Here is a 13,849-nt window from a genome sequence, read left to right on the forward strand (position 1 = left end):
CTCAGGAGCTGCTTCACAACACAGCTCAGCTGTCTGGGCAGCCAGTGTGCAGACAAAACTGGTGACAGTGCTGGCAGTCCCAACGTAAGCCACTTCTGCTCATGAGTCCAGGCTTGTGAGTTCAGGAAACAACAATCCAGGGAGAATTATTAGGTCAGAGGATTACTGTTCTTTTCATATTCGTGTCTGAATAGCTACTATAACCTCAAATCCTTGTGAGATATTGCAATTACCATTGTTAAAGGACAGGAAATTAGGAAAAAGAAGTTAAGATTAAATTATGTGTGGTGACACAGGCTCTACAGTAGATGTTGGAAAAGTGGATTCAGTTCCTAGGTCTGAGTCCAGTGCCTTGAAGCAGCTTCCTGGCTTAGCTGAGTTGTCACGTTATCAAAGATGAGTAAGATCTGATCCAAACAAAACAACTGACAGAGCAGACTGGAACAGACATCCAATGAGATGACAAGTAGCCAAGAGAGGGCACTTGGGAAAGATTTCTCTCGTCCATTCTGATGGAAGGACAAAGGTATAGCAGAAGAAATTAGCCAGGCAGCAAGTCTGAAAAATAGATTTGGTTCTCTTCTCATCTGCACTGCTGCTCACTTCAGGACGCTGTGGAAGCTAGTAAATTTACATTATTTCAAAAGGAAAAAAAGACTGGAGAAATTCATGGAGCTGAAAAGAATAAATCTATCTATCTATTTATCCACAGTTATTACAAATCCACCACCCCTGGTTCAGGGAGTTTTCCTCCGCAGGATCCTGGGACAGTATTCTGAGGGGGCATTGCTATATACTTGCCTTGTTCTCATGCTCTTCCTTGGACATGAACTTATGGCCATTGATGGAGAAAGGACAATGAACTAAGTGAGCTTTTAACCTGAGCTAGTCCCGCCACTCTTATATCCTGATTGAATAATACTGAAAAATAGGATTTTTTTTACTATTTACACTAGCTATACTGATTGTCACAGAAAACAGCGATGTATTGTTAGTAATGCTTTAATCTAGTAGACTTAAATATTGTCTCACCAAGATACTGTGGCTCATCACCCTCCTCGCTCAGCTCATACTCAACACGGAATCCAGAAACTGTGTCAGAAGCAGAAACCCAGGAGACAACAAAGCTGTTGGATGTGATTTCAGTGACTGACTCTGAAGTTGCAACCATGGGAGGAAGAAGAGTTGTCTCTCCTGAAACAGTGTTGCCTACAAGAGAAAAGAAAGAGAGGTTTAATTAACCATCGCTACTTTTGTGTTAACTGGGAAGCGTGAAACAAAGACTTGGGTGAAGGAGATTAGGTTTTTCTGGATGCCCTGCTGTTCAACTTACTTGACACTGCTGTGGTGCTGGTTGTGGTAAAATCAAAGCGGGTGACTTCTTTGTGGCCATACCGCTGAACACTGATGAGTTGTCCTTCATATATCACACCAGGCTTCAGGCCTGAGATGGTGTAGGAGTTCTGGTAGCCAGGGATGGTGGCTTCCTTCCACTGCCTTCCAGAGTTTTTCTGCAAGAACAAAGACACCCAAATAGTGAGAGACTCCCTAGCCTGCAAACAGAGGTATCTAGTGACCTAACCTGTTACATGGTTACCGAGTGCTGTGATACTCAAACACAGGTGTGACTCAAATGGTTAATGCACAGAGTCACATCAAAGGAGATGAGAAAGGTATGCCAGAAAGTGGGGCTAATGACATTTTGGGTGATTAAGTTTTACTGGGATAAATTGAAAAACAACCTAGCTTTGAACTTTTTCCTTGAAAAGGAGCATTATTTGTAATATATGCACTAAACTCATTCCTTTATCAAAAATGCAGTAAGGCATGGAGGAATGGCTGGAAAATCCATATTTGAAGGCTGTTCACAATAACACTCTAAGCCATCATCCGAAAAAAATATACAGAAAAGTTCTTCCCTTCTACCCTGAGTTTGAACTCTATGGGAAGCTCTAAAATAATGCTCCATCCTCTGAGGTTTGTACTCCAGTGCTTTAAAGTCCATTTCACTCAGGCCTTGATCCAAGATACACTGAAGTCAGTAAAAAGACTTTAGTGCCTTTAATGGCTTTGGATCAGGGCCTTTATTGTTCTCTTAATAACAGGCAGCATCAAGGTACTAATGTTCTTAATCATTAAGTGGTCTTTTGTGAAGCTGTAATCAGAGGAACTGTAACACAACTCATCTACGTTGGCTAAAATGATCATTCCTCAAATATGAGTGAGCCAACAAGCAGTGGTTAACCAGCTTTGGTTTAGACTTTACAGAAGATGGAAGATGACTGTTTATTTAATCCTATGCTAGCTGTGTATATCTTCATATGCCACTCATTTTTATCTCCTCATTAATAGGATAAAATCCATCCCAGTTGTCTTTGGATATGCACATGGTACTAAAACAATGTTTCTTAGGATAAAGAAGCTTCCACAAGGATTTACATTACTTAAAGTGAGGAAGGATATGAACTTGTCTGCCTGCTGTGCTAGTGCTTTGGTTAATAAGATACTTCATGAACACAATGACCAGTAAAGTTTGCTCAGGAAAACATCAAGTGTTTATACAGCGCTGCTTGTCTTTGATCCTCAGAGTAACTGTTGACCTTGACAGGACAAGGACACTGAATTAGCAACTAAAGTTTGCTGGAAGTGTGTCAGCCACTTCTTTCAGACACCAGAAAAAGCCAAATAAAGTATTTTTGATGAATGAATGATGATGAATGTGGCACTCACCGGTCTCCAGCGCAAGATGTACTTGGTGATGTGAGATCGTTCAGGAGCATTCCACTGGATGGGGTGTGAGTTTGGCTGATTTGTACTCTCTGTGATGATCACCTGAACAGGCCCAGTTGACCCTGAAAAAAAGAATTGCCATTTTTAACACACTGGGGATGCTTTTCTTCTGCCTTTTTTGTGGAGTCATCAAAAAGCAAGAAAGTTGGGTGGCTCACATACTATTTCTATGCATAGGAAATAAGTTATATTGTCTTTCTACCCTTAATACTTCATCACTACTTGGAAAAGGCATGAATTAGAATATATTCTGTGGGAGAGTTAACATGTGCTGTTTGGGTTAATTTCCTGCGAGTTATCAATGAAACATAAAACCAGAGTGGTTTAGTATAGAAAAAGTCTGCAAAGCAAAGCCATATTGTTCAAAGAGAGGGAGCTTCTCAGCAACTAACTGCTGTCATCAATTAATATCTTCCATACTGGGAGCAGGGAAAGAGATAAGAAATGTCTGCCCAATCCAGGTCTGATCTTGTGGCATGGTGAGGGCAAATTCCTGATCTGACATTGAATACACTCTGCAAAGAGACACTGATCTTTTACTACTATACTAAATTTCTTCATCTGTTGATTTGAAACACTGAATTTTCATGACTCTGTGGAGCACTCCACAGGCAGCGAGGCATGTCTTCTGCACACAAACCACACCAGAAGGGTTGGTGGAATTCTTGAGACAAATCAGGCCCATAAACTCATGAAAATACAAGTTCAGCAGTGCTCCAAAGCTTAAGACTACCGATTGCATTTAGCTAAATCGGGCTCAGGCATATTTTCTCCACAAAACTCTCTAATAGAGAAGGAAAGGTTTTATGATCCCATGGTTCTCTTTTCAGTCCCTCCCAGCCCTGCTGGGGAGGTTTCACTGAACACTCAGCAGCACTGTCCTCGCGTTAGTTCTCATAAAATCCTGGCAAAGACCACCCTGGAATCTGCAGGAAAGTGTCTTGTTTTAGCCATTAAATACTTTCACCCTCCCTCCACTCCTAACATTTCTAATTATAATTTATTTGGACAACTGTGACATATATACCTGCTCCATATTTAACATGGCTTACAGGCAAACAAACCTGTGCCCGCACAAAGAAAATTTCAAAGCTCACCTAACCCCAAACCTACATTCAGAAACATTAGTTTTGGTTTATTTGCACATTTTCAGTCACTCTTGTGTCTAAAGAAGCCCAAAGCCCTGGTGTCCAGTCTGGAGGCATGCATATTTCACATAGCTTGGGGAGACGTTTGTTTAAGCAGTCTGACAGGAGTCAATGAAGCTCAGCGACCCTCAATAAGAAACACAGGGGAAAAAAAGTCCAGAGAAGGCCTGCTTCCTATTCTTGCCCTCCTTAGTTCACTGCCCCAAGAAAGGTAGTCCCTAGTTCCATCTGCCAAGTGTCCTATTCCCTTGTCTCTGGCTCCCTAGCTGTATGGCCATGGATAGAAATGCAGTCAGTTGATTGACAACACTGCTGGGTATAGGTCAGGTTCAATAGGGTGCTGTCGCAAAGACCTTCTATACGATGTGCGTGAAGCAAGTCACAGAGAAGAGGTACCTTATTTACGTGAAGCATTTAGTTGCAACGGACTTCAAAGGGACTAGTCCCCTTCTACAACAGGGTCACCTATATTAAGACCTTCTTTCTGAATGAGCCTCACATTCCCTTTCTTACCTTGCAGGGCACTTAGGGGATAAATACATTGCAGCTAGTGAATGGACAGACTCTTAACCTATCTTGATATAAAAGCAGAGAATCAACTCAGCATTGAAGCTGCTACATCCAATCCTTACGCAGTTCCTCCACATTTATGCTCAGAGATGAGTTGGGGAACCAATGACATGAGCATAGTTTTCTCCTCCCAACAGGGAAGCCAAAACACAGCCTTACTATTTCATCTTATTCAGATTAAGACAGTGGCAGTTGCAACTTCAAACAGGAAAGTAGAGATGTTCCCCTTATCATGTTCTGTTCAGGGGACTGAAACAGAACAAGCCAACAAACAGGCATTGCCTGTCCCTATAAAGAGTTCCTGGAACTGACTGGGCAAACAAAAGTTCAAATATTTAATTTCTTCTGGGCACTGATCAGGAAAAATGTTTCATTCTGTGGTGGATTTTGCTTCTGTAGTGAGTGGAAAAGGAAAGACTACACACGTAAGAATTCAAAGCAGTAGAAACTGAAGGTTGCAGGTGTGATATTGCTAAATACCAAGAGACAATGTAAACCCAAGTTGTTCTGTGAACTGATAAGCCATTCTCTGAACTAACCCTGGCCTCAGGAATAGCTGTTAACAGCCTGGCCCCCTCTTTATAATCATGACACCTGTTTGCATCTGCCAAGGGCGGGGGGGGAAATGGTTCTGTTTAAAAAAGAAACCAAAAGGAGTAATGTACAGAAATCTGAACAGGTGAGGGGGGTGGCAAGATTGCTTTCTTCATGTCTTACTCAGCAGATGAGTTAGTTATCTGTTGGGTTTCTTACCAGGATAGGTCTGCAGAGGCTGGCAATGCCATTCTCCAATACCACGACCATAGCAATAGCACTGGTATCTGACACCATGGACGTACTTCTCCCATGAATCTCCGATTTGATAAAAGGTACGGGTTTCTGAATCCTGGCACTGATCTAAAGGCACAAAAGAGACAGTTAACAACTGCGTGTTACTGAAACTACAGTGAAAAATCTATGCCGAACTCAGAAGAGTAAGGCACAAGAGACTTTTACACAAAGAAATGTAACACCAATGTTTATTTGCAAATACAGTTTTCATAGTTTCAAGAGAAAATGGCAACAGAACTGAATCTCACATCAAAGTTCTTGATATATCACTGCATGTGTTAAGTTAGATACTAGGGGGCTAATTCAGCTGTGATGCATTTCTTAAGACACTGTTAAGTACAGACCATCCACCTGGCAAGCTTCCCAGGGAAGTCAATGGGGTGTTCCTTCAAGGAAGGATTCATTTTGAACTATCTATTGTAGAGCCCAATTCTGCTCCACTCAACTAAGTTCATCTCTCATCCAAAGCTAACCCATGCTACTCTCAAGGAAATCAATAGCAAAATTCCTACTGGCTTCAGCAGAATTCAGTTCTACTTTGTAAGTCAAGTGACCCATTAATTTTCAACAGAGTCTTTCCAGATTTACCATTGTATAAACCAAAGGAGGACAGATCAAATCCTGATATCAGCTTAGCTACTGTAAATACAACACAACAGTGCTTCAGTACACTTTCTGGTCTGACCTATGCCCGTGTTACTGGCTCAATGGAAATTTTCAGTGAGAACTAGCATTATGCTTGCTCGGACAAACAGGAGCCTTGTTTAGAAAGAGCCAACAAAATTAAACCAATTGCACCTTTACAGATAGCTGAAATCATCCCCTCTCCCCTTCTTTCAAAGCAGTAATTTTCAGGAGCTTTACAATCCAAGTTCCTCCAGTAAACCTGTACAGATATTACTGTAAATAAAGCAGAGCTTAACCACTAGTACGTTCTAATAGATTTTCTTGGCAATGGTTTGAAATTCTCTTGGATTTAGTAATTGCAAACCAAACAGCCAGGTCTTATCTTCCAATCAAGGTTCACTAGGGAACGGGGGGAGGCAGAAGAGATGAAATCTCCTCATTCCTGCAGAGAACCATGGTGGTTTTAGCTAACCTCCAGAGTGCTATCAACATGTGTTCTTATCCTGAGCTTTCTCTCTTTCCCAGAACAAAGGGCAGCCAAAAAAATCAATTTAGTCCAGGGTAAGTTAATATACACTGGTGCTCCTTTCTCAGTTCAGTGAGGAGACCTAAAGATTTTAGGATAAAGAAAAGAAAGAAAACTGATCCTACCATCCTAGCTGCATATTATCAGTGTTCAGTCCAAGAGCCCTGCGTGTTAGGCTGACAGCTCAGGTACCAGAATTCAGCCAAAACACCCCCGCCTGGAGCTAATATGCCCTGTTACCACAGTCTGCTACATTTTAAAAGGTATGTTGCCACAATCCATTACTACTGCATCATCAACAACTTCTTCCGTGGCATGTCCAATAACCCAAGCTTATCTCCTTAAAACTAGGAATCCCCTTTCATTTACCCTCCAGCAAATCCAGTGTTACTTCTACTTTTGCAGTCGTACAATTCCGGGTAGAAAGTGGGCAAAGACTGGGTCCAAATTCACACACCAGTTTCACCATACCAGTTCCTACACAGCTACAGGGTGCGTTTGGCAAGCGGGAACAGCTGGTGACTTACCAACAGGATCGCATTTCCACCTCCCTCGGCCCTGGCCAAAGCATGTGCAGTTCAGCATGTGCCCTTCATCATGACGCTTGTGGAAGGTCTGGTTCACATCATAGGTGATACCGTCCACAATGCACTGGTCTGTTTGAGAAAGAGCAGACACAGTTTGTCAGCAATAGCTCTAAGCGTTAAGACAAAATCCTTCTGCTTGGCACATTGTTCACTCCTCTTGATCAGCTTACAGAGACTGACCACGACAAGCTCCATTCATGCAAAAGGGAGCCCTCCTGATATCTGTGATCATCACAGATTAGTGCTGCATACGTACCGCTGCTCCCGAGTTCATTTATCAGCAGTGTGTAAATAAGTAACACTTGCGGAAAAGAGGTCTGTAGGATGCAGTCCAAAGTACTATGCCTTACTCAAACTACAGAGCTGCCTGGTTCTTCCTTGCCACATATTCCACATGTGAAAGAAAATCTAATATAGCACACTAACTCTCTCACTGCCTCCTCTTAGGAAGATCTAGACTGGAATACCTCGATGAGTACTGTCTGAAATTAGAACTACAGAAGTAAAAAAGGGCTAATCCAAATTCATAAAGATACCATGAAGAGGTGCAAACATCCTCATGACGTTATTCTGCCGGGTATCTCTGCTACGCTTTCTAGTAATCTGAAGAGAGGAGCAAATCTATTACACATCCAAGATGCTACTGGTACCTATCAATCTAGTATTCCCTCAAAACACAGTAACCAGATCCCATGCTTAAGTACAATGGTATCAGTCTACTAGGTTCAATGGCGATGTGTCAATCTGACCTGGCCCAGAATTCCTAACGCCAGTCTAATCACAGCAAGGAGCAGAAAGACAAAACAAAGAAGAAAACCACCCCAGAAGCATGTTGTTTTGTTAACTGGGACTCAAGAGACCCAAGTTCAGTTCTGGAGTCAATCGCAGACCATCTGTCCTTGGGGAAGTGACTCAGTTAATCCCAGGCCTTCATTCCCCATCATGCTTTCCCACACCACAGGCATGGCATCAGGATAAACCAAGCAGTGCTCAGACCCTCCTACGGGCGCTAAGGACCTTCTCTGACTATGTTTAAACAGCTCTACTTAGATAACCTTTGCCTTTTGAAAAAGCAAAGTATCTCTAGCCCCCCTCATCAAGAAACACCACTTCAACTCCAGAATGAAACTGCACAGAACTAACTGTGTATGTGGAAAAGGGAGTTTCACAGACCAGAACTTTTAGCAGTGCATTTCTCACTGTTCTGAAGTAAACGCATAAAAAAACCCCCCTCCCAAAGCCCTTGAGTGAGCCTTTCCCTATAAATTATATCCCATTTCAGCAGTGGTGTTAAGAGTCCTTTCTTGGCTGCTTGACAGCAACCCCCTTGCCTTTTCCAGACATGAAGCCAATGCTGTGAGCTAGCTGTAGGATGATCGAATGTCTGTGCTTTTAAGTCTTCTTTTTTTGGTATTGCTTAAGCACTTCTCCACTTGGACCACTCATATAAATAAGTAAATAAATAAGAGTAATCTCAGTGCTGTCCTGCCAACTTTTCATATAGATTAGCCAGCAAAGGGCTAATCCAGCACAGAGGAATTGAAAATTTCACCGCAGAACAATAAAACAGGACAGCTTTGCATTCAAACCTCAACTAGTCTGGAGTTATGTCTGTTCTTGAGAGGGGGAGGTGCCTCTTCTGAGCTCATTGTAAAGTCACAGTGGCACTGATCCTAAATGTAGACAAAAGAAGGTAGGGATACCTCCTGATTAAGCTCATCAAGTTTTGCCCCGCTTGCTAGCCTGAAATAGTACTTTTCCAGCATGTAAACAAGACAGGAACTTCACATAGTCCCTCTGATTCCTTTTCTACTCCAAAGAAAAGCTTGATAATACACAGTTCTTGAACCTGGGCTTGAACTCACAATGATGGAAAAGAAAACCAATTTCTCTCACCCCCCAAACACTTAGACTAAAGTAATGGTATCAACATGAAGATCAATACCTCTGAGCTGGGAATAGGCAATGCAAGTCCATTCTCCACGGCCATTTCCTACACAAGTACATCTCATCATATGGCCCATGTCATGTTGTTTATCCCACTGGTCCCCAACACGGTACATGACACCATCGTTGGTTGTGCAGATTTCTTCATGGGCTGGATGAGAAGAAAGCAAGAGGATACTTTATGGGGCCGGAATTAACAAGACCTTGAGGGCTTAGACCATTTGCAGTGCCCCTTCATACTGTGTAGTGGTTTCTGCATCTGCAGCTTTAGGTACCCACTCAATTTTGAATAGCATTTTTGCTGGGTGATGACATTCTCTAAGTGTAGATCCCTTGTATGAGTTCATTCACTTTAATTTTCACTTGAAAGCTACTAGAAATAGCTTCTGCACAATGTCCAAGGAGTGCTGTGTGAAAGAATCAGTTCTTGTTACATACATACCTTTATATGAACATAACCATTTGAAGACCCGCATGTTCCACAAGCTGTTTAAGGGCTCAGATGCTACATTGTCATTAGTTACAAAAGGCCTTTCGTTTAAGAATTGCTAGTCACGCTCCCTCCCACGTGTCCCCTCCTGACATCATGGAGATGCATAGGTTGTAGGAATGGACCACAATATTGATTTTGACATTACTGCCATTTTCAGGGTAACACACTGATATTACAAGTACAAACTTATTCCTAACTACAAATCAGGCAAGAGGAAGTGATGAGCCATGAGGGAGAAGCTTTGGCAGATGCAAGATAAAAACCTCACTTGCTATAAAGCACCACAGTCCAATGCTCTCTAATGGATCTACACCAGTGTGCACCATCTGAGAAGTGTGCCTACCACTGACTTGTAGCAAAGGATTAACGAAAATTGCCTTCTCTTGGCATTGCCTAAGTCTCTGCTAGAGGTGATCAGTGGGGAAAAAAGGACAAAACAAAACTTCAGAAATGCCTTAAAGGCTTTTGGGCTGGGATGCAGCTCATTGGAATTCATCAATAACTGACTAACGAGAGACCGCTCCTTACTTTCCAGCTCAAAGAACCACTTCTAGGTATTCCATAATCCCCTTATGGTTCCCAGCCTTACCAGCCATAGGGCAGAAACCAAATTTCTGGTCAGCGTCATAGTTCTCAGTGGTTCCACACCACTTCATGTTGTCTCTCCGTCCCTCAGATGTACAGTCAGTGTAGTTGCGGTTGTTGTACAGGAAGGGGAAGTGGCACAGAGCACCATTGGAATTGCCACCACGTGTCTGGACCAAAACTGTACAAAAGTGAAAAGAAAAGAGATGCAAATCAAGCTTGCACTCTCCCTTAGCATGCAGGGAAGAGCTTGAAAAACAAACCACAAGCACTACTTTTTCCCATGTGTACCCTGTATATTATCCATGGGCCTCTTTTTTTGGCTTTAATTATTTCAGATCTGGAAACATAAGCCTTGCACAAGGTCAATTCAGTTCAAACTTTGGAAGGAGTTGTGGAGCCAGCCATGGAAATTCCTGAGGAATAGGAAAAAACAAAGCTTACTGTGTTTGGGAAGTGGCTTCGCAGACCCTTTGTACCAAAGCCCAAGGAATCAAATAAACCCACAGTTCTCAGCATACCTGTATTATCTCACTAAGGCTATTACCCAATTGTGCCCTTTGGCTTAAAGTAAAGCCCTAGCCCTCAGGAAAGGGTTACAATACAGTTATGTACAACAGGACAAGTCAAAACCTCCCTGCAGTTTGGAAGCTTCATGTTTTGCAAGCAGCAGTGGAAAGAGGGCTGTAATCTACCTGAACTACTCACCTCTTGAGCAACTCTGCTTTACAAATAATGGAGAACAAGGAGGCATTTGTTGAGGTTTTTCTATATTGGTAATTCTCATTCCCCACAGTATATCACAAGAAGCCTCACTACAACAAGAATATGTGTGTGGACAGGGACAGTGGGGTTTTTTTGGTTTGGGTTGGTTTTTTTAAAAAAAAGAAAGAACATCGTATGTACTGCAGAGAAAGGCTTGACTTTTGTCAGAAAAAACAATTGAAGTAGAACAGAGTAAAAAAAAATAAAATATGCAGAGTAAGAAGAAGTATTTTCATGTGGGACTGTGAAAAATTCTCTCCAAGGTCAGGTCCCAGAGAAGCTGCCTGGATACTGTTCCATGGGCATCTGATGGACTTTCCAGGAAGTGCAACCACAGGTAGATCTGTGCTGTGAAGAGAACACTGACTATCCACAGACAAGAGGGAATGCTGCCGCATTAGTCATGCACCAGCTCTTGATCAGTCATCACAAATCACATTAAGATTACTGCTATATATGGCAACCTGGCTAGATAGTCAGGACTGAGGGAGTGACAGAGAACTGCACAAAATGTACTCCATGGATACCTTCCTCTTCGCAGCCTAATATGGGCATTGCTCTAGCAATTCAGCCAAGCAAAGGCAAAGTCTCAGTATCCTTTGGGCCAAAGCTGTATGCTGACGAGGTACTCCTGATCTAAGGTCAGCTCAGAGGAGAGAGAACAGGACTCACAGGCTACACCTGCATCACCCTGAGCACCCTCCAAAGAGGCCAAGATCACAAAAGTGCCCTCACTCCATGCAGCCCTCCACTGACAGGACTGCTTTGCTGTTGAGGCATGCTGAGAGTCCGTCTAGACTACCGGAATTGTTCAGGCAGCCTGTCCCTATTTTCTCTGCTCCTTCCTCCATCTGTGCATGAGGGTCATGTGCATGTGAAGATCATCTGAGAAGAACTTACCATTCTGCTCAGTACAGAAGGAGTATCTCTTGTCCTGCTCAAAGTTGGAAGTGGTGCTGCACCAGAGGTGCCCATCTGTGCGGCCTTCAGTGGTGCAGGAATAGAAAGTCCTCCCGTCGTAGGTGAAAGGCAGAACGCAAGCTTCTCCATCAGAATTGCCACCATATGTTTGGGTCACAGCTTTGAAACAAGCAAATCACAGCATTAAACTCTGGCTTAAAGCAATCCCCAAATCTTAGGGCTCTAAAACAGCAATAGAGCCTCTGGGCCAAGTCGCTGGCTGATGTGAACCCACACTGACTGCCATGGACCTGGGCCAATACACACCAACAGACGACTTAGCCCTGCAGCTGGGTCATTCTTTTACATTCTTTTCCAAACATATATTATTGCAGCTCGGTTTGAATAAAGTTATTAATGCTGTTCCCCAAGGGCTCTGTTTTCCCTCAGCAGGTTATATATAACTCACTGGGAAATGTTTCTGCCCTACAGAACCAGCCTTCAAATAACCAAACCAACTATTTCTTCACCCCTTGCACCTTTCTCCAGTATGGCTTCTTCAGAAGGCATTTTTGATACACACACAAAAGGATTCTACTTCGAAATTAAACCACAGGGCAGTCCCAAAGATCTCACTGGACTGAACAGGCACTAAACACAAACTCCTACCTATTTCCTGGCAGCTGACTCCATTGCCCAGGCAGGTACAAAGCATTTGCTGGCTGCCCTGTGTCTTGAGCCACTGCATACCCACAGAGTACACCACTCCATTATCAGTTATGCACTGGCCATATGGCTGAGGCTGGGGCTGTTGAGGCTGGGGCTGGTACAATGCAGTCTGCACATTCGTGAAGCTAGGAGAGCCAGATCCTGCAGCAGAACATGGGAGAAAAGAGAGAAGTTACATGCAAAGCTAAAGAACAGAATGCTTCAATTAAATGCTGAGATAATAAAACCTTAGGTGCTCCATCAGATCGAAGGCACTACTCTCTTAGCTTCCCTAGACATATTTTAATTATTCCACTTAGCAAACTTGAAAATTGAAAGAACAACTCCTAGTTCTGCTAATGGTAGCCTCTGGTTTCTACCGCTGTAGAGTGGCTTTAGAAAGGATTAAGAGCGTCAGCTGTTTTTCCCAGGAATTGTTTAAAAACAATTTTTTGGGAATTTTTTTGTTGTTGTTGAAGGAAATCTAGAATAGAAAAATCAAGATCAGTGACAAGACAATAAAAAACTATGAAGGAGGTAGGGGGATAAGGCAAAAAGGATTAATTTTGAATTTTTCATTGAAAAAGAAAAATAAAACACAAATGTATTCATTTACTTTGGAATTTTTAAACTTTGAATCAAAGGTTCTGGTCCATTATCATTTGGAATAATACAGAAAGACAAAGGGGCTTCTTGTGTACATTAGGGAAATTTTTGCTAATGATTCCCACAGGAATCTCCACAAATTCAGCTCTGCCGAAAGAGGGGCAATATTAATGGAAAAAAAATACTGGCGCTCTTGAAGCTTTGTGCATTTTGAAGTTTAGACCTTCCAAGAGTTTGAAGTTAACCTGCTGGTACCGAACAATTAAAGGTCATTTACCAAGAAAAATTTAGCATAGGTACTGCAGGAAAACAGAGAAGTTTTACATTGCATTCACAAAAAGGAAACCTAGATCCTTGAAACGGCAAAGAATAATTTAGAAGCTGAAGACTTTAACAAACCTTGGGCAAAAAATATATACTACCTATAAACTAAGTAATATTTCATACCAAAATTACAAACAATCTATCTAATGTACGTGCATTAAATAACATTGTATACATTCCTTGACATTTCTGGTTTTTAAAGCTCAACCATTAGTAGGTGTATTTATCTTGTCAAAGAAACCAGATGGTCTCAGTGGAGTTTAAATTAAGGACATTTTAACAAAGTTACCCCGAGGCAAATACATGAAGTTTAAATATTAACTTGAAGTGCCATGCTGCCAAGACAAAGCTAGTAGATAGTTCCTGTGGATGCACGGCTCTAGATGTGATTTACTGCACTGTGATTGTGCAGGCAATCACATCTGTACGTGCAAGCCTCATT

The 13,849-nt window shown here is 42.3% G+C and overlaps 1 protein-coding gene across 1 annotated transcript in view; it reads right to left on the reverse strand.

Moving 5' to 3' along the window:
- Positions 1 to 13,849, reverse strand: part of FN1 (fibronectin 1) — a 54,666-nt gene that overhangs the window by 33,405 nt on the left and 7,412 nt on the right. Inside the window, exons 7-15 of the mRNA XM_059820537.1 lie at positions 12,439 to 12,639; positions 11,770 to 11,949; positions 10,109 to 10,285; positions 9,025 to 9,177; positions 7,020 to 7,148; positions 5,262 to 5,405; positions 2,731 to 2,852; positions 1,334 to 1,511; positions 1,033 to 1,209 (exon numbers count right to left, since the gene is read on the reverse strand). Coding sequence (XP_059676520.1) covers positions 1,033 to 1,209; positions 1,334 to 1,511; positions 2,731 to 2,852; positions 5,262 to 5,405; positions 7,020 to 7,148; positions 9,025 to 9,177; positions 10,109 to 10,285; positions 11,770 to 11,949; positions 12,439 to 12,639 — 1,461 coding nt within the window. The remainder of the gene's footprint in view (positions 1 to 1,032; positions 1,210 to 1,333; positions 1,512 to 2,730; positions 2,853 to 5,261; positions 5,406 to 7,019; positions 7,149 to 9,024; positions 9,178 to 10,108; positions 10,286 to 11,769; positions 11,950 to 12,438; positions 12,640 to 13,849) is intronic.

Source organism: Gavia stellata, chromosome 8, assembly GCF_030936135.1.
Source record: "Gavia stellata isolate bGavSte3 chromosome 8, bGavSte3.hap2, whole genome shotgun sequence".
Taxonomy (NCBI): domain Eukaryota; kingdom Metazoa; phylum Chordata; class Aves; order Gaviiformes; family Gaviidae; genus Gavia; species Gavia stellata.